Below are 21,313 nucleotides of genomic sequence, written 5' to 3'. Positions count from 1 at the left end.
GACCCCCGGTCTGAGCCCGAAGGGCGGGAGGGGCCGCCGTCCCCCCTGCGCTCGCAAAGTGCAGGCCGCGCGCGACCACCGTGACCGGGAGCCGCGACCCGGAGCCGCTCCCAGTCGGGTTCCCCGGCCTCAGTTTCCCCCGCGGGGAGCAGAGCCCCGGGAAGCCCGCGTCCCAGCGGCCAAACCTCATGTGACCGAGGCGGGACGGAGGTGACAGGAAGGAGGCGGGGCCGCGAGGGCGACGGGGGCGGGGCGGAGCGCGTGCGACTAAGTGCAGCCTTTGCGCGGACTCCGCGCCGGGAGGGGCCGTTGCCCAGGAACCGTCGGCGCCGCCCGCGCGCGCTCGCCCTTGTGCGCGCGCGCGGCGGGCGCTCAGACTCGAGTCGGCCGCCCGCTACCGCCACCGGCCTCCCTTTTTCCCTGGATACCGTAGGGGCGCGAGGAGACACGCCGCTCGCTCCCGCGCTCCCCTGCCCTCCTGGGAGCGCAAGCGCGCACCCGGCCGAGCCTGCATATTAATAAGGGGCGGGGCGGGGGCGGGGCGGCGGGGGCGCGGCGGCCTCGCGCCCGCGCGTGCCGGGACGCACCGCGGGGGGCGGTGCGATTGTGAGGTGGCGCTGACGCACGTTCCGGAGTTCTTAAGCCGCGAGGGCGGCGGCGGCGGCGGCAGCGGCGGCGGCGGCGGTGCCCGAGCCGGTCTCGGCAGGCGGCGGTGACTGCCGCGAGGGCTGGCGGGGCCGAAGTAGGTGCCCCTGGCTCAGTCACGGTGTCCCTCTCACTGACTCCCCCTCCTTCCACCACGGCCGTGCCGCCCCAGATCCGGCGGCTTCCTAGGCGGGGCAGCGGACGGGGCGCGTCTCCTCCCGCTGCCGCCGGCCTGATAAATGAGGGACTTCGGGTTTGGGTTGCTGCAGACCGCCCCGCTCCGAAGCAGCAGCCCCGGGTCCCTGTTCAGCAGCGGGGCGTACCGTCCCTACGCCGCGGGGCCCGCCGCGGCCGCCGCCCCGCAGTCCTCCGCCACGCCCTTCGGCCCGCTCTCGCCGCCGCCGTTGCCTGTCACCGGCATCTCGGAGGCCGCCTCCCCCTTTCCTATCCCCCTTGGCTGCGGCGGCGCGGGCAGCTCGGCCGCCGCCGCTTCCTCTTCCTCCCCGTTCCTGGCGCATCAGCAGACCATGCAGGATGAGCTGCTGCTGGGGCTGACACAGCAGCCGGCGCGGCCGCTCTTGGGGGCGGCGGCCGCGGAGAAACTCCCCAACCACCACCCCAGCGGCGGCACGAACGCGGGTGTGACCCACCTCCTCCCCTCCCAGGACTTCAAACCGAGTCTGCACCACCCCTCCTCCTCCTCCGCCTCCTCCTGCTGCTGCTGCCGCACCTCCTCCCCGCAGGACTTCAGTAAGCGGCAGCAGCAGCAGCTGAGCAGCCAGAAGAGGAAAGAGTTCAGCCCTCCCCACCTTCCCCACCCTCCGGACTCGAAGCCGCCGCCGCCGCCGCTCCACTGCCCCGGCCGGTTCAGCCCGCCGCCACCGCCTCCGCCACCGCCCGGCCCGCTTCTCCAGCCGGCGCAGCTCGCCCAGCGCCAGCAGCCACAGCAGCAGCAGCAGTTCAGCGTACCGCACCCGCCGCACCTCCCGCCGCAGGACTTCGCCCCGCGGCAGCGCCCGGCCGACCTGCCCCCGCTCCCGCAGCTCCAGCCCTCGCCGCCCTCAGCCCCGCGGCGCCGCCACGGAGGCGCGGGCAGCCCTCGCAAGACCCCGGCCGCGGGCGAGGGCAGCGCCGCCGAGCCCTCCAATGCGGGCTTGGCCCCCTCGACGCCGCCGGTGAACCCCGCGCCGGGCTCCATGGAGTCCCCCAACCACCCTCTGCTCAACAGTCCCAGTAACCTCCTGCCCGGCGGGGCGCTCGGCGCGGGCGCCTTCAGCAGCCTGCAGAGCCCGGACCTTCCGCACCCGGGCGGCGGCGGGGGCGGGGGGCCCCCCGGAGGCGGAGGGGGAGGCGGCTCCGCGTCGCCGCCGCCACTGCCCGGCTTCGGCACCCCCTGGTCGGTGCAGACCGCGTCGCCGCCGCCCCAGCCCCAGCCCCAGCAGCCGCCGCCGCCCCAGCAGCAGCAGCCGCCTCCGCCCCAGCAGCCGCCGCAGCCGCAGCCGCAACAGCCCGGCTCCTCGGCCGCTACCCCGGGTGGCGGCGGCGGCGGCGGCGGAGGCTCGCTCAGCGCCATGCCGCCGCCCAGCCCCGATTCAGAGAACGGCTTCTACCCCGGGCTGCCGTCGTCCATGAACCCGGCCTTCTTCCCGAGCTTCTCGCCCGTGTCCCCGCACGGCTGCGCGGGACTCAGCGTGCCGGCGAGCGGCGGTGGCGGTGGCGGCGGCGGCGGCGGCTTCGGCGGCCCCTTCTCGGCGGCGGCCGTGCCCCCGCCGCCGCCGCCCGCCATGAATTTACCTCAGCAGCAGCCCCCGCCGCCCGCGGCGCCGCAGCAGCCGCAGAGCCGGAGGTCGCCGGTCAGCCCCCAGCTCCAGCAGCAGCACCAGGCGGCGGCCGCCGCCTTCCTGCAACAGAGGAACTCCTACAACCACCACCAGGTACGGCGGGCGGCGGCCGGGCTGAGCCGCGGGGCCGGGGCCGGGGACGACGAGGGCCACTCGCCCAAGTGAGAGTGGGACTGGCGGGGGGGGGGGGGGGCGGAGAAGGGTGACAGGACTCGGGATACCAGCCCCCGGCGGGGCGGGCGGGCAGTGGCCACCATGGGCTGCGAGGCTCAGGTAGGAGGGTCGCGCTGGAAGTCGTCCGGGCCGGGCGCCCCCTCGAACGCCCGGCGCGGCGGTGGGGGCTGGGGCCGGGGCCGAATGGCGCCCGGACCGAGGGCGGCGGCGGGCGGGTGCGCCGGCTCGGCCGTCCCTCGCAGCGGGCGCCCGTGACCCGGAGGGCCCCTGTCCGCGATCCGCGAGCCCGGGAGACGCGGCGAGGACGGGCGGGGGACTCAGGGCCGGCGGGCTCGGGGGGCTCGGGCGGCGGCCTCGGACGAGCGGTCGTGGGAAGCGAACTTGGGAAGGAGGAACATGATCACCGCAGACGGTGCGTGTGGGGAGCCCGTGACTCTTCCCGGTCGTCCAATGAGGGGACGGACGGAAAGGCTTTCTTCTATCGAGTCTGTTTCATTCTGCACCGGCCCGGGCAAGGTCTGGCCGGGGAGGCGGTGGCCGGCCGGGACGCCCTGCCCGCCGCGCCGCTACGCCCGCCGAGGGCCCGGCGTCGGGAGAGCGGCGGCCGCCGCGCCGCGGGCTCGGTCCCGAGCTGTCAGACGACTGTAGAGAGGATGGCCCGCGGGGGCTCACTCGGTTACAGCCGAGGTGCTCCGAGATTGGGTTAGTTTCTGCGCCTCTTCATGTGTGAGGAATATTTGGTGGCTTTAAGACAAAACTAAACTTGAATCCGGGATTCGTGTTATACACGTCAAAGGGTGCACTCCCATTTTTTTGGTGGCCTTACCTTTTCTTGAATTATGGGGTATGTATATTTGAAGCGGATAATGCAATTATGAGAACACCGGGCAGGGTTTTTTTATTCATCCGGGTCCTTTATGATTCAAGCTCTTGTTTTGTTATCTTCTCAATACAATGTTCGAATGACCGCTGGGTTGGTTAATTGACATTGAAAGAGTATTTTGTTGTTCTTTTTTGATCCAGTCACCATTTATTGTAGTGATTAGTGTGTTTAAGGTCATTTTCGTGATTAAGGATTGGGAGAGAAGAAAAATTGGACCTTAACCAGTGCCTGCTTACTCCTATAACTTTTTCCATTGACCAGTTAAAGTTTTCAAGGGCTAACCTTTTAAAAGGTGAATACTATCTAACCAAAGTAACAGTTAAGAGTTCATTTAAATCAACCAGAGTAACAGTTAACAGTTTTCATTTAGAATCACTGGTGTCTTCCCGAGAAACAAGAATGTGGCCTATGAGGATTGAAAATATGGAATTTTGAAATAATACTCCACTTTCCCATGATTTCCATAATCTCTAGCAGTTATCTTTTGTGTGTCAGGGTCTTAATTTTTTAAACTGGAAGCTTGCCACAGAAAATTATTTATAGGTACTTTTGTATTCTTAGAACCATGATATAGAACATTAGAAGACCGTATACCATGATTCATATTTAACTATAATCTGCTTTTTGTCAGAAGATGGTTCTCACAGTGAAGTTTAAGAGGTCACACAGCTGTCATATGGAATTTTAGATCACTGGAAGAGAACTTGAACACTGTATCAGTAAGGAAAGTAAGGCCCCTCAAGAATGGAGTGATTTGTTCATGGTCCCTGAGTTATACTTTTGAACTATGTGGAGGGGGCAGTGTATATTCATGATTACATTGGCATTTAAAAAAAAATTTAAAGGTACTATAGATCAAGTTTTTTTTTGTTTGTTTTTTTTAAGTTGTCTTACAAGAAAGAGGTTTCATTTTAAGAATACTTATAGCAACTTATTTACTTATAGCAACTGCATGGTCCATACTTCCTTTAGCTAAAAGTTAGCTGTAAGCTTATTGACAACATAATTGCTAGCAAATAATACTTTTCAAAAAACTACAGTTATTGCCTCTTGGTGGATTCTCAACTTTTTTGGTCATAGGTTCTAATTTGGAATATAATTTACTTTCCAAAATGAATGAACTGAATGGAGATTTGTATTATTAAGATCTCTGCTAGAATAATCAAAGCATATAGTTGTTTATCTTTAGTATATCTCAGTGGATCCACCTATGGGTAACATTAGATAATTGCTTAACTGTTCATGGATAATTAAGTGAAAGAAAAAACAAAAACGCTTTAAAAGAAACTACATTAAAATTGGAATAAAATATCTTAAAAGTTGAATAAACAATACAGAGAAGACAGGTTTTCTACACTGTCCCTATACTAAAAGGTGTTTTTAGTTCCTGCAAGAGACCACCACCAAATGTTACCATTACCTACTGTTGAGGTGGTGCAATTTGTTTTGGAACCCGAAAGTCTAAATATTTTACTCCTATCATTACTCATACCTTTATTAATTGATGACCATATTTTAGTTGTATGCCTAGCAGAATGTGGTTGTTTTGATCACAATGTAGGGCATATCTTTAAGGATCTTCAAAGTTAATTTCAATTTTCAAGTATTTATTTTTTTTCTGCTTATGTGTACGATTCTGAAGGGAAAGAAAAGTAACTGCATGGTTCTATTTTAATAATTGTCATGAAACATCTGCTTGGTTCATTATAATTAAAGTGGACAAGAGGATGAAAACTCACCTAGCATTAAATGAATGTTTTCATATAGCAAGATCTCAAACCTATTACTTTTCATGACCTGTTACGATATATTCTGTTGCTCTAGAGATTTTATTTTTTTAAGATTATATATATTCTTAGCACAGGCCTAAATTTGAGTTTGAATTACAAACTCTTTAAATGCCTATAATTTAAACAGATGTGTTTTTCTCAGCCTCTTCTGAAACAATCTCCTTGGAGCAACCATCAGAGCAGTGGCTGGGGCACTGGAAGTATGTCCTGGGGAGCAATGCATGGCAGAGATCATCGTAGAACTGGAAACATGGGAATTCCAGGAACTATGAATCAGATATCGCCATTGAAGAAACCATTTTCTGGTAATGTCATAGCACCACCGAAATTTACTCGCTCTACTCCATCGTTGACTCCAAAATCTTGGATTGAAGATAATGTGTTCAGAACAGACAACAATAGTAATACACTCTTACCCTTACAGGTAAGAATGGTATGTAAATGGTCTTATTTCTAATGTTTATCTTTCAAAGTAAGAAATTGGGTGGTGGTAGCAGCAGTAGTAGTAATAGTAGTATGGTGAAATTAACAGATTAAAACAAAAGAGTTTTAATTTTTAAGCATATAATTGCCCAAAGATAAAGTACTTACGTAGAGAAAATTGAGACTAAAAAATTCTCTAAACACACAGTAGAAAAGAAGCTTCATAAAATCTAGAAAAACCTGCTGTATTTCTTAACTACATGATGAAGCTTTTAATTGGCAGCTCAAGAATGCCTTAATTTATTCATCTTTAATAGGCCACCAAAATGAATTTCTTCTCCAATATAGCTAAGATAGAATGTTAAGTAATTGTGCATAGATTTGACTGTGGTCAGCTGTATATATATATGTATATATATATTAGAATATACTTAGCACAGCTGTGATTATGGCAAAATAATATTAGGGCTTTTTGCATCAAATTAGAATTTGTCCTTCCTGTTTCAATGACCATTTTTTCCTAAATGTGGCCTAATAGTTACGATGATTAGACTTTTTTTTCAGGCCTTTTAATGTTTTATTGATATTGTAGGCTAATAAAGGTCCTTATAACTATTTAAAATGAGATTTTTTTTCCCCCTAAGTCTTTTAGAGGACCAAAGACACAAGATAGAAGAAACTTTGATTGTTTTGTTTTCTTTTTTTCTTTTCTTTTTCTTTTTTTTTTTTTTTTTTTTGTGGGTGGGTGTGGGGAAGAGAACTGCTTATTTCTGATGAAAACTTCTATGCTATTGAAGGTGAGATCTAGTTTGCAGTTACCAGCTTGGGGCTCAGATTCACTCCAAGATAGTTGGTGCACTGCAGCCGGAACATCCAGAATAGACCAGGTAGGCTGCACAGTGTATATTTTTCAGGATTTTGACTAGGAGTTTAGTGTTTATATTATGAGTAAGATTTATTATTTACTTTCCAGTTATACCTTTTTAAGCATATGTCAAAGAACATTAAAGCAATTTATTTTTAAAAGGTCACTTATTTAATATAAAATGCTTCATTTTCAGATTTATAAGTAATTCATAACTGTTTTATATTTCCAAAACAGAATTTGTTTTTGTAAAAAGGAATTAAATACCCAAGAGCACCTGACTTTAAACATCAGTCAAACTGAACAGATTTTATCTTTCAGAGTTATTTTCAGTTGGGGACAAAATCATGTGTTTATTTAACATTCAATTTTACATTTCATCAGTGTTCTATAGAAGTTTTTAGTAAATTTTTGTCATGAAATCGACATTTGTCTTAAGGTATATTTCTAAAGAAGGCCTAGCTTCAATTTTTTTTACCTTTAAGAAAAACCTCATGTATAATATTTCTTTATTCTAAAATTTGTCACTGCTGTTATATACTATCTTCTTCCAAATAATCAGTTTCCTATAGAAAAACCCTAAATCAAAAAGCTAGGAATCGGTCTTAAATTACCTTCAAGCCCTTTGTGGTTACAAAATGCTATCTCTTTTCCTGCAGACTAAATTTGAATTCATACTGGGTACCCAGTGATGAGTATTACAGGACAAGTAGAAAACTCAGTCCTACATGAGGATTCTTTACTACAGAGCCGAAGCTTGAATGAGCATAGACTTGACATTGTGGGAGCCCACTGAATGGAGCTATGTTACCCTTAGCTAAGACTCTTCCTTAGTTAATTTATCACCATGAGATGATTTTACAAGTAAGGACTCTATAAATAGATTAATAATACATTTGTCAATAGCTTTCAAATATGGAGTATTAGTAGTAACTTCAATAATCTATCATTAACACTTATTTTAGAAAAGTCCTGCCTTTTTACCAAAATAGTCCTACCAGGATCTCCACTTAGAAATAAGTAGTTATCTCATGTAATTTGTGATTTATTGTTTTGTTAATAATTTAAGTTAGCTATCCATCTATTTCTACTCTCTTCTCCACTCTGGCCTAGTTAGGCCATATTAGTGACATTTTTATGGTAGCACTTTTATGTTCAAATTGAATACATAAATGGCTAGGAGATGGTCTGTTAGAAGAGGAAAATTATGATAATCATTTTGAAGGTGGCAAGGGACATGTTTTTAGAGAGGAAAGGACATAATTATTTGGAGAGCATGTTTAGGAAGAAGCAAGAGGATACATGTATGTGGGATATTTAACTATGGAGAAGAGAGAAGACAGATTAGCTGTCATAAAGGGACCATAGGGGCGGGGCACATGTTGAGAAATGAGGTAATTGAGGTGGTTTCAGTTGGTGGAGTGCTAGAGAGTAGATAGAGGTGAAAATGAAAGGGAAGTCAGCCTCTGGGCTGTCTCCAGCGCTTCCACTTAGATTTCACTCAAAGCCACTCTGTTCTTACCTGTTTTATAACCTGGGATTTTAGGTAAATTCATTTTACATAAAAGGATTTAGGTGCTTAAAGATATTTTTTTTTTCTTTTGGTAAACTGCTGAGATAGGCATTCCCTTTGGACCCTTGAGCCAGAGGTGTGATGTGATGAAGTTGAAGAGGTGGTGAAGAAAAAGATAGTGGGAAGTGAACTGAACTAGAAGGAAAGGAGGTCTGAAACCTGAACCTTCTTCCTCTTTCTCAGTCCTTATGACATCTGAGGATACAGTCTATGGGCTTTCATGTCTTTAGGTCATAGTTCCCTTATCTATAAAAGGAGAACCTTGAACTAGATCATGAAAGGCCTTTTTGGCTAGCTCTTATACTTTCTCTGATCTATTTTGGCCATTTCTTTTCTTCCCTGTACACCTCCCCCCCCCCCCACACACACACCTTATTTTTAGAATACAAAGGTCCTGGTTTATTGGGGAGAAGGGGTGGGAATTGGATTGAAGCAGTCAAGGTACAGTGTATGACCTCCCAACTGGTCTTAAAAGCAATGTGGTTTTCTCTTTTGAGGACCTTAAGGGTACTTATTATACAAAATTTGTTCTGTGTTTCTATCTTTCCATAAAAGGTTGAGGTATTTGAAGTTGAGGTTCTTAAAAATACAGCAACAGCTACAAACTTCAATTGGTATCTTAAACCATTGGGTAGTTCCTCACTATTTTGCAAAGTTAAAATTATAGAAAATTCTTAAGCACTTAAATATCTGGGGCAATATTTTCATTCTGATTTTTTTTCATTATATAGAACATTTTAATGTTAATATATCTCAGTTAATAAATATGTTATTTTAAAACATTAACTTTTTATTTCTTTTAGTTTCAAATTGATTAGGCATATAATATATACTAAATTCTAGAATTGGAGTCTCGATTCCTGTACCTGGATACTTGAGGCCTTACCTGTACCAAGAACTGGACATGTAATTAACATTCAGCAAATAGGAAAAAATAGTTTCGTAGATTGGTTTTACTCGGTTACACAAAATTTTTAGGGTTGGTTGGCATTTCCTTACTTTAATTATTTTCTTATGGAAAAGCTTTAAAACTTTTTAAAAACAAAGGTAAAGTTTTAAACACATTGCTGACTTTGAAATGAATTTTAGGTATTTGTGTTAATTTCTTTAAGGCTAAGAATACTTTTCTTTAAAATGCTGTTAGGTAGTTACGCTTGCAAGAAGTCATACTCTCTGATGTATGAATTCTAATTGCCTTAAAATTGATTTTTCAATTAGATATTGGGATTACAATATTTTCATTAATACTTGAATATTTTAAATCAAAAAGTAAATATACTAGTAGCTGAGATTATTACTTACAGGTTTATATATGGTATATCAGTTCTCGTGTAAACAAAGCAACATAATGCCTTTAAAAGTGTGCTAGCCTTATAAGGCTATAGCCTATAAGGCTAGGGAAGCCTTATAAGATGGGTGTTGGCCTGTCAATATCAATTATCAATATATTCAATTCTAGATTTTTGTTCCTGTGGAAGTTCTTGAGCATGTCACATAAACTACCTTGAATTAATTGAAGATATTTCCCACCAGTCTGTAATATCTAGACTGTTAATGTGATAACATGATAGGTGATAATACGGGGACCTCTCAGAAAAATATATTATTTGGTGTCTTTATTCATTTTACACAAAAAACAATATATAGTAGCAGACCAAGTAGAATTTTTCGTTTAATAGAGCATTCTTTAAATTGTGGTCCTTAAATGAGATGAACCTCAGGGGGCATTGGTAATCAACAAACTGTTAACACTTACTGAAAATGAGAAAGAATCAGTTCTCTTGTACCTGCTTAGGTAATGGATGCTTTCTTTTTAAGTTTTGTATCCTGCATTCTGTTCTTTAACTGTACTTGATACATTCTTATACGGCATATTTTCTACTTGCCTTTCTTTCCATTTAATCCTTGTGGATACTAGTATAGCTTTAGCTATTTGGGACCTTTACAGATTTTTTAAAACAATGTTTTTCAGAGTCACTGTCATAGCACTTTGTCGAGGTTCAGATTAATAAAGGAAGCTCAAAAAATGTATGTTCGTTAGGTATGTGGTAGTGTTTTAACTACTCTGGGAATATATGGGGAGAAATTCTGTTCTTTACCTTTGAGAAGGTGAAAGTCCAGTCGGATGAAGAAGGGCGGGTGTCTGTGTGAAACAACCAGAGACTGATAGAGTAGGAGACTGAACTCAACTTTGTGCAGTAAGACGTAGCACGTCACCTGCTGCTAAATCAGTAGAGTGCAGTAGCCACGTGTCGTCAGGTAAAATCAGTATTTACAGAAGTATTACAGTATTTACAGAAGATGGAGCATAGTATTAGTACAACTTTGTTATTTTAAAGCAAAAATTGGAAAACTCAACACTACAACAAAAGCTGATCTTTCTACTTAGATATATGTTAAAGCATCTGGTATATCTTTAAATATGACAATACAGGGTTTTCCTATAATCCATCACCTTTTTGTTTGGGTGAATACTTTATTTTCAAGAAGAAAATGTTCTGCTTGACCGTGTTTTTTGAAATGAGACAGGGTTTTGAATATATCAAAGTAAAAATATAACATCCCATTGAAATGTCCCCTTTTAATTAAGTTCAAGTTCTTTTTGTTGTACTGATTTTAATATTCTTGACCTCTTTATTTTTTAGCATTTCTAATCCTTTTTTTAGGTTATCCTATTTAAAATTAGGATTACTTTGTTCTTTCTGTGTTTTTCAGCCTTTCTAGGACTGTACTGTTGCTTCTGTAAGTCTTTATGGCAAATGTCTGGGTTTATGAAAATAATAAAATATTAGAATATAATAGATTGTCATTTTCCCGAAAATGTTTTCCTCAGTTTTGCCTGTTCATTGCTGTGAGATTCTGTAATCTCAGTTTCTGAAAACCCCTTTAAGTTGATTCTTTGTCAGATAATTTTCATATTTAAAATAGATTGGGGTAAACTTCTCCTCCTAGAGATTCTTACTTTTGTGAAACATCTTGGCTGTATTCAAATAGTCATGTAGTAATAAATGTAAGTTACATTGTTTTGATTTTCCATATGTGCACTAATCAGTTTTGGTGTGTTTATGTTTACCTTAAAATAGTTTCACAATTTCCATTTAGTTTTTAAACCAGTGGCAGTTTGTGTCAACATAAATTTTTCTAATATCCTGATTTGTTTTATAATCAGGTTTGTTTCTGTTGTTGTTTTTTTCAGAAGTTATGTTCTAGTCCCCATACTTTATTTAATGGCATTATCTGTACTTTTTGAACATGAGCCTGTAGGTTTCGTTAAATGTAGAAAGTGATTTTGAGATGTCATGAGCTCTTTTCCTGCTCAAGGCTATTTTGTGTTTGGTGCTTTAAAAATCATGTGGGGTGCAGCTGATGCTCACCAAAGTATAAGTAAGCTAATAGTTTTATAGTAGCTTTGTTATTTTCTTTACTAAAGCAGGAGTTTGTTTCATGTTGAGAGACTTGAAATGCAAGGGAAAATAAGGGTCCTTATTAAGTGGGCATCACACTATTTCAGTTGGATGTAGGCATTAGAGCTAAAGCTATCAATACAGGCAGCTTTTTTGAATAACCGCTGTCTGTTGATTACCTAATGGTCACCAATATTTATTGAATAGCTAGCTAATATATTTCCCTTCTTAGCTTGAACATTGCCATTGACAGTGTATATGGAGTTACTTCATTAATTTTACTTTAAATTTTGCTCTAAAGGAAGATCATACTCCTTGAATGGAGTTAGTGTGTGATCAAAAAAAAAGGTGTGAGAAATGCCATTTGGGTGGTGGTAATAGTCACCATTAATTAAGTTCATAGGTCCACTGTGATGGGGGCATAGTCTGATCCTGTTCAAAAAACATCATCCTGAGAAGATATCCCTGAACCATAATACGTTTTCTTTGCAAGAATTTAAGGTAAATAGAATATAAAATATTTATAATATATCTTAGAACCTGTATATACCACATACCTACTGAGGCTTTTTTTTTTTTTACTTAATTATATATACAATTTTTATCATGATAGCTTATGTTTTTTAATTCTATTTTAAATATGTTTTTAATACATCTTGTCTTAGTTTTGTTGATTACATCTGAGTACCTGTTCCATGGAGAATGCTAAGTAGACTTCATGGTCCTGAACAATCTTTGCCCTCACAGAACTCAATTTGAGTTCACAAAGTTTTTATAGTAGAGATAAAGTACTATTCGTTCAAAACATTTGAGAGCTAGCTATATCCCATAATTAGAAGGTCCCTACCCCTAATTAACTTAGTTCAGGGGGTAAGGCAGGAAAATCAACAGATTAGTTACGAATATAGTATAGTGTAAGCACAGAAGATGGAAATATTTGGATTACTAAAATGGTATGTCATTTTTGCCCAAGGACCATGCTCATCTCTATTCCAGTTTTATTTCATTTATTACATAGTACTCTGAGTCTTTTGCTTTTCTATTATTTCTATTATTTTTAAAGTAGACTTAGGCATTGTCTAGTCTGAAACAATTTTTTTTCTTTTCTAGAGGATAGAACAGAGCCTACCGTGGTTTAGTAACTTACTCAAGATCAGGAAGCTCTGCACTTCTTAAAAGTGTGGCTCCTGGACTAGCAGTCTGAAGTATCGCCTGGGAACCTACCGTAAATACAGATTTGCAGGGGCCACTCCATACATGTTGAATTTCAGATTCTGTCTGAGCAGAGTCCCCAGGCTGGGTCCCAGCGATCTGTGGGTTTGACAGCCCTTCCAGATGATTCTGAAGCATGCTTAAGTGAGAGAACCCCTATTCTAGTTCAGTGATTCTCTGTGTCTCCCCCACCAAAGTCATTGTTAATGATGTAAAATTAAGTAAAGTTAAGTAGGAGTAGCAATATAGCCGCATGGTGATAAAGCTGGAGTAGAGCAACTGGTCTAGCATTCTACCATTTAGCATTACTTTGCACACTTCTATATTCCTCAACAGCAATTTGTTTAGTCTACAGTACTAATTCTGGCCCCCTAGCTTTAAAAGCTCACAATTCTAATTTATTTACTCCACTTGATGGAGTAAATATATTTTCAGGAAAAGCTTCTTATGTTTAGCTTTCTGAAAGGTTGGCTCTAAGTAGTCTCTGGATTATGGACTCCTTTGGAAAAAAATATGTGTACACACACATACAGAATATTGTATATAATCTCAGAGATTTCATGGTCCTTCTTGAAGTTCATGGACTCAGGTTAAGAAGTGCCTAATTCTGATTTCTGTAGAGACTTTTTCCCCCCATTTTTCTTACTCTTTCATTTTCTTTTTATGTATTAATCATGTTTTGAGAGTTAAAAATGGCCTACCCTGCCTCTCCTTCATATACATACACTTGTACAAACACCTACACACATTTGAATGGGTGGGAGTCATCACTGACATTTTGGCGATTTAGGGGGCACGGGCCAGAGCTTGCTGTGGTAGTCCCCCATGGATATTTGTTCAAGTGCATTGAGGGTGTGTTGGGCAGAATGCCTGGGTGGCTCAAGTCGGTTAAGCGTCTGCCTTCTGCTCGGGTTATGGTCCCAGGGTTCTGGGATCAAGCCCCTGCATTGGGCTCCCTGCTCAGTGGAGAACCTGCTTCTCCCTCTCCCTCTGCCTGCTGCTCCCCCTGCTTGTGCTCTCTGTCAAATAAATAAAATCTTAAAAAAAAAAAAGAAAAAGAAAAAGAAAAACAACTGACAGTATTTATTGCCAGTGATAAATTTCTAATTGCTGCTTTAAAAATTTACATTTTGGAGGGGTGCCTGGGTGGCGCGGTCGTTAAACATCTGCCTTCAGCTCAGAGCGTGATCCCAGCGTTCTGGGATCCAGCCCCCACCTCAGGCTCCTCTGCTGGGAGCCTGCTTCTTCCTCTCCCACTCCCCCTACTTGTGTTCTGTCTTTCGCTGGCTGTCTCTGTCAAATAAATAAATAAAATCTTTAAAAATAAATAAATAAATAAAAATAAAAACTTACATTTTGGAAAATGTGTATCCACTACAGTGAACTTGATAACTTCCCATCTTAAGACTTTTCTGATGAGATCAGAAATATTAACAAATGTGATGTTTTCATGTCACATAATAAAATATATCAATATTTAAAAAAAAACGAAAAAAAAAGAATAATAGTATAGATTCATAGGCATTAAAGAGTCAAATTCCTTCTGGTAAGCAGATTGACAGATTTAACATTTAGCAAACAAGACTTCCAGCTACACAAAGACTTTGTTCTGGGACTTGAGGTAGGAAACTTGTTGAGATGAGAATACTTTCCACCCACTCCTCCCTCCATCCCTGCCTTCTTTGCAGGGTGTAGAGGGAAAGAGGATTTAGAAATGCAGACACCAATATATGAGGGCTTCAGAGAGCGAGATTTGGATATAAATATTCTAGGTGTTAGTCTTTGTTCTGATATTAATAGTTCATGCTTTTGATATTAACTATATGGTATGTTTATGTATTTATTATTGTGAAATTCTGAGTTAAATAATGTACACTGTTTGATAGATATTTAAAGTATGGTGCCATTATGGGATTAATTCCTTGCCCCCAAAATATTTATTTTCTAAGTGCCTGTGTCTTTCTAGATACATGAGAAAAGTTCAGAAGTTAAATAACAACTAAAAATGCTTTCTGTGTGTATAACATTTCAGAAATCTTTATAAGTTGGTAGAGATCATAATAGAAATTATTTTACTATATTAATGCCTCCAATGAAATAAGTTTACTTTTGATATGTGATTTTAGCAATGAATATAGTAAATGTAGTAGTCTCCAATACAAGAGATATTATAGCTCCTGAGATCCTTAGTTACTGGTATTGTCTTGGGATGCAAGTGATTAGTAATATTATATTAATCAGATGTCATATTTTATGTAAGAAGGTTTAGATGGTATATTTATCATCAGTTTTTGAAAAAGTTGCATACATCATATTGAGTCTTTGTTTTTCTCTCCTAGGATCGAAGTAGAATGTATGACAGTTTGAATATGCACTCTTTGGAGAATTCCCTTATTGATATTATGAGAGCAGAGCATGATCCTCTTAAGGGTAGGTGACTTTTTTTATTTCTTATATCGTGCACCAAATTTTGTTATCTCACCATTTTTTATATGAAAATTAGCACTAAGTAGCACCTATATCATCTATAAGATGCTATTATGTTTGTTAATAAAAACCTTTGTGAAATGTCCCACTTTTTTCTTTGTAGTTTATTTAGATTTATTCCGATTTATGCAGAGAGAAATGTAAACCCATGTCTCTTGACTTGTTATTTAAGAAAAAGCCACTGTTTAGAGATATTTTGCAGTTCTGTAGAGGATCTAAGTGTATAGTATAGTCACTTTTCTAGAATTCTATCAAAAACAGAAATAAAAAAAAATCCTTGGAATACTTGGATTTACAATTTGCAGTGATTCCAACCTATAATTGCCCCAAGTTAACTTCCTTTCCCCACTTTTCTTCTACTGCAAAAGGGTTTTGAAAGGGGATCTTTTATAGTAGCTTCTTTGAGGTTTCATAAAAGTTGGGGCCGGGGCGCCTGGGTGGCGCAGTCATTAAGTGTCTGCCTTCAGCTCAGGGCGTGATCCCCGTGCTCTGGGATCGAGCCCCACATCAGGCTCCTCCGCTAGGAGCCTGCTTCTTCCTCTCCCACTCCCCCTGCTTGTGTTCCCTCTCTCGCTGGCTGTCTCTCTCTGTCAAATAAATAAATAAAATCTTTAAAAAAAAAAAAAAGTTGGGGCCGATTAGGAAAAAGAATCAGCTCCACCGATCTTACAGTATTAGTCTTACTATTAACTGTATCTGAAGATATTCATTAACATACTTGTTTTCATTTGTCTGTACATTACATGTTACTAATTATTTTACATTTCTTTGCACAATATATCTCATTGCCTTTTATATTCATGGTGAAAATCTAGCAAACTGTGCACTTGGGTGATAAGAGAGATGCTATCTATTGCTGCATAATAAATTATCCCAAAATTTAGCAGCTTAAAACAATAATAAACATTTATTACGTCACACAGTTCCGTGGGTCAGGATCTCAGGAGCAGTTCAACTGGTTGGTTCTGGCTCAGCATCTCTCATTGAATCAAAACCATGGACTACTCGGTATTTTTTCCAATTTTTAATTCTATAAAGCCAAGTAAGAATTCCCTTGAAAGATTTAGCCCAAAACTCCAGAACTTCAGTGTTGGCAGCAAGGTGGTGGCTTAAGGTTGAGTTGGTAATACTGATCAGATATCTATTTTGTTTTGTTTCTGGATTTTGTTTATAAAAGAGTTTCTTATCTTTCTAATTCCCTTATTTTTAAGGAGCTTGAAAAACTCAAGAGATCATTAGTGATTATTAATAGTATGTGGCAATGGTAATTCTCCCAAACTAATAAAAAATATTATATTTTGGGGTTTTTTTTTGGGGGGGGGCTTCTAACCAAAAGCTAATCTAATTTTTTTAGTATCTGTATATTGGGGTCTTGTTCTCTTTCACTGTTACTCTGACAGTTCTAATGGCATTTGTCTTGGATCCACTGTTTAATAATAGAATCCAGCAGTTTATGATTACGAAGTTCTTCCTGTTCATTTCTTTGGCTTATCTAGAAAGAAAACTCTCAGAAATTCTTATACAAGATAAAGTCATCTTTAACTGTTACCAGAGAATAATGAAACGTTTTTCATTGTTGTTTCTCCCAGTCTTTAAAAAGGTCTTTTGAAAATGTTAAGAGAAAACATTCTCTGCTGGAGAATTATCTCAGGTTTTCTTTTTTTTCTAAAGTCTGTGTTATAATAAAACTGGAGAGAAACCTAGAAAGAAGACTTTGAAAAGAAAATGGAAGCAGCCTAAGGCTCAGAAGAATTTAATGATTAAGAAAAAATCTCAAATGAATTCAAAACTCTTTTGTTAGAAAAATTATCTTTGGCTTTGGGAAGGGGGAAAATGTGCTCAGCACCACCTTTTAGAATTATGGTAACGAATCTCTGTTTCTAATGGGAGTATTTTATGTTCTACATTTATTATGGCAGGGAATTAAAAGAAAAAAATTGAGAAATCTTCTCTACATAGAAATAGAAATAAGACTGGTACTTCTGCATACTGCCACCATATACTTATTTAAAATGACCCTGATACCCAAGCCCTGCTACATAAAGATTTTTCTTTTCTTATTAGTACAGACTTCACTACCTTCTAGGATATCATTTTGTATATGTTCCTCCTCGCATTCTGATCATTGCACATTTTCTCTGGGTGAGACCTCGTAAACTCTGCTAAAAGCAGGGTTGTGACAAAACAGAAGAAGCCAATCTCTGAACTTGCCTCTTTTTCCATTCCTCATCTTCAGGACAGCATTTCAGTCTCTGTCCCATCTCTTCCATCTCATCTTTCATTCCTTTCAGAAAATTCCTGTTTAATACAAGGAAATTCTTTTCTTTTTTCCCCCCAAAAAAGATGAATGAATCTTATCCTCTTTAAATGTTTCCAAAAAGTCTGCCATTTGCTTTGTCCTCCTTATGGGGTCTAATGGAAAGGGAAAAGGGAGTTGTAGGGTAATTTTTTTAAATTAATTTCTTGTTTCCTTTTCTATTTATGATAAAAGTTTCTAACTTAAGTTAATGATAAGGAGCTTAAGTGATGAGAGATTATATTGTTATGTATTGCTGTATAACAAATTATCCCTAAGTTTAGCAGCTTAAAACAGCAATAAACATTTATTATCTCGCACGATTTCTGTAGGTTAGAATTCGGGAGCTAAATTAGCTGCTTGGTTCTGACTGAGGATCTCATGAGGTAGCAGTCATGTGGAAGCTTGACTGGGGCTGGAGGTTCCTTTTCCAGGGTGGCTCACTCCTGTGGCTGGCAAGTTAGCCCAGGCCATTGGCAGGAGAACTCAGTTGCTTACCATGTGGACCCTTCCACGGGACTTCTGGAGTGTCCTCACAGTGTATTCGTTGGATCCCCCAGAGCAAAGATAAAGCTCAAGGTGTATGTCCCAAGTGTCTTCTGTGACATAGCTTTCAGAAATGTCACACCACCATTTCCATGACATCCTAGTAGCTACACAGGCCATCCCTGCTCAACTGGGTAAGGGTCTGCTACTCAAGAGAAGTGAATACTGGGAGGCAAGCATCAGTGGAGGCTGTCATGGAGGCTGGCTTCCACAGAGATGAAAGGCAGAAACTATAAATTTGCATTCGGTTCTACTTTTCTAAAGGAAAGGAGAAAACTACTCAAGGTAAGACTTAGTGCCAGTAGAAAGGAAAACAATCAGGCAGCTCTCTGGAATCCAAAGGAAGTTTGGCAAGTTACTGGCCTGAGAACTGACTAATAGTACTAACAGAGGGACCTCCCATCCCCATTGTAGCCCAAAATACTTCACTACAGCTTATTTCCATTTTCCCACCCTCCAGTGATTTTTACAGGTCAGTAGGGAACCTCCATTGTTGAATGTTAAGGTTCTGTGGTTTAGCATAGCAGGTAGGAAGGCTGTCTCATTGCAGCTCTACAGGTGTGAAGAGATGGCAAACAAAATGGAGCTCTGGATGCACTTTATTCTAAGTGTGCCCACTTTTGTACCAAGTAGTGTCGAAGACCTTGGCTGTAATTGTGTACAACAGACATAGTCTCTGTTCTTGTGGAATTTATAGCCTACTAGGGAAAGAGGAGGGACCTTATCATTATATGTATTACATATGTATACACACACACACACACTCATGTAATATACTTATGTAATATTTATATACGTAAAATCCATACCTCTAACCATAGAATGTTAGAAGTGCTGTGGAGGGAGATGATAAGGTGCTTGGGGAGTTAACAGGTAAGGGGAGGGGGGTACCTAATTTATCTGTGGAGTAAAGAAAGCTAAGATCTGAAGCTTGAACAGCACAAAGATGAAAAAATATTGGGGGAAAGTGTCAACTAGACAGAGGGGCCAGGGTGCATGGAAGAGCTTGTTACATTGTCGGAACTGAAAGCAGACAAGTCCTGGCATAGCTTGTTGAGGGCTGCCTGATGCCGACGGGATGTACCTGCTCAGCCAGCCCTAGGGAGCGTGCCATCTCTCGCTCCAGATCAGGAACACTAACACACCATTTTATGCTGTCCTTAGTGTTAGTGACACTGATCTGTTTTATTTATTCTACACTGGTTTCTTGCCTTTAACATCCTGTTTTCTGCTGACTGTCTTCATTCTTGGCAAATATTTTTCTTTTCAAAAGAAGAACAAATATGGATTCTTTTAATGGTTAAAGTAAATCATGTTTTGCCAACTGCAGTTTTGTGATTTTGCAGTTTTTGTATTTGAATACCTATGTTAAATAATCTGTGATCTTTTTATGTATGTGTGGGTCAGTTCATTCTGTTTTAAACAAAAGAACAAGACAGTGATTATTGTTAGGCTCTCTTCCCTCCCTGCCTTCAGCAGTTTGCAAAAAGGTCTTACTGTGTAAGCATTTTTACCAAATATTTTTTACCCCCTCCCCAAAAGTGTAAGAGTAAACAAAAAAATTTAATTTCAACTAAAAAAAAAAAAAAAGATTTGAAAACTGTGGAAAGAAATGCCGTGATGTAACAGTTCTCGGAAAGATCTGTTTTAGCAAGTCACAATGACTTTACCAGTGTTCCCTGAACAATTTAAAGGAATTCAGGAAAACGGATTTAAAGTATGATTTTATGCCAACACATGTTTTAAAGTGGATGCTTTTAAAACTTTTTGTTTACTATGTATTTTTGTGTGTCTAGTATCATTTTTATTACTTGACTGCTAAACTTCTGTTTTCCAAGACTCCTGAAGTAGAATCTCTGCTATTTTAAGGAAGAGAACTACTGAGAAAATAAGGAATTACTTCTGTGTAAGGCAGTAGTGGTTGTGGTGGTATCAAATAAATTCTTGCCTCTTTTCTTCTATTGTTCTTTTCCCTCTGATTCTCTTCAACTGGCCTTCATGTAAATTTGAGGTACTAAGTCACAGAATAACTTGTATAAATTTCTAAAAGTCTGTGGTGTGAGAATTTACATTTTAGAACTTAAGATCTTTCAAGCTGGGCTGAGATTCTCAAACTCTGACAGCGTATTCATTAGGTTGCAGGACCCCACCCCAAGAGACTGTGTTAAAAGCACACTTGGAGAAACTCTGGAATAGGGGAACAAGATTGAAGAGATCTATGAAAAGTTGTAAAAGTTTTAATGACATTTATTAAAATATAACAAAGTGTGAAATAAAACTAATACCAATAACATATATGCCCAAGTAGTTATGTTGATTCTCTTAAGTTCCTCGTACACTCCCCTCACTGATTGTCTGGCAGAGAGAGGAATGCATCTCTCAGAACTGTTTTACTTTTTGTTGGCCCACTTGTGTTTCCTGAAGTCAAAATTTTCACAAGTGCCAGAAAGTATAAGTGAAAATCCTGTATAATAGAATATCTTCAAAAAAAGACGAGGGATTGCTGTAATATGCTTTTAGTCTTTAAAGAAAATGTTTCTTTTTAGTCTAAAAAGGAGTCAAATTTACATATTCTTTCCCCTGTACTTTGTTTTTCTTTTTCCTATAGACTACAGGTCTTTGATAAATAAGAAAAAAATCATGAACAGCTTTAGAATAAATCATTTATATAGAAGCCATATACATTTTGTTAAATTATTTTGACTTTAAGATGATCACTGTTGTAATATGCCTGATAATGTTAATGCTTTACCCTCCAGCTACTCAGAATTTAATTCATCTTACTAAACGTACCATTTTCAAGATTTTAACTTTTGTCGTCAGTGAGAATGTCTGAAGGTTGAAAAGGAAATTGGGAAAATGTGTTTGTAAAAGTTCTTGGTTTAGAAAACTTTCTTGAAGTGTGGCATCATGAATAGAGATTTTTAAGTTTTATTTGTATTTCTTCTCAGGTAGCTGCAACAATAGGTAATTAGCAACAATATTACTTTTATGTAATTAGCAACAGTATTATTAAGTTTAAAACATAGCTGAGTTGTTATTTCTTCCAGGCAGTTTTGACTATTTAAACAATTTGAGTTACAACAGGTAAAATCCATTAGAAACCACGATGAATTTTTTTTTAATTGCAGTTATTTATTCAGAGCATATATGGGTTTACTAAAAGCATGTTTT

At 41.3% G+C, this 21,313-nt stretch overlaps 1 protein-coding gene across 8 annotated transcripts in view; it reads left to right on the top strand.

Annotated features, from left to right (window-relative positions):
• Positions 1-660: 660 nt before the first annotated feature.
• Positions 661-21,313, top strand: part of CPEB2 (cytoplasmic polyadenylation element binding protein 2) — a 70,107-nt gene continuing 49,454 nt past the window's right edge. For 3 of the 8 annotated variants that reach the window (XM_087864269.1, XM_045771310.2, XM_045771309.2), the window contains exons 1-4: positions 661-2,579; positions 5,476-5,757; positions 6,554-6,643; positions 15,150-15,240. In XM_087864269.1, the coding sequence (XP_087720395.1) occupies positions 885-2,579; positions 5,476-5,757; positions 6,554-6,643; positions 15,150-15,240 (2,158 nt within the window). In that variant the 5' untranslated portion in view covers positions 661-884. Of the gene's footprint in view, positions 2,580-5,475; positions 5,767-6,553; positions 6,644-15,149; positions 15,241-21,313 lie in introns of all 8 variants that reach the window. The other 5 variants (XM_087864270.1, XM_045771314.2, XM_045771312.2 and 2 more) reach the window with 2 other exon arrangements.

This window comes from Ursus americanus, chromosome 8 (assembly GCF_024610735.1).
Source record: "Ursus americanus isolate L20-20 chromosome 8, mUrsAme1.1.p, whole genome shotgun sequence".
Lineage (NCBI taxonomy): Eukaryota > Metazoa > Chordata > Mammalia > Carnivora > Ursidae > Ursus > Ursus americanus.
Note: the sequence above shows the minus strand (reverse complement) of the source record. Positions and strands in the feature narration are given on the sequence as shown.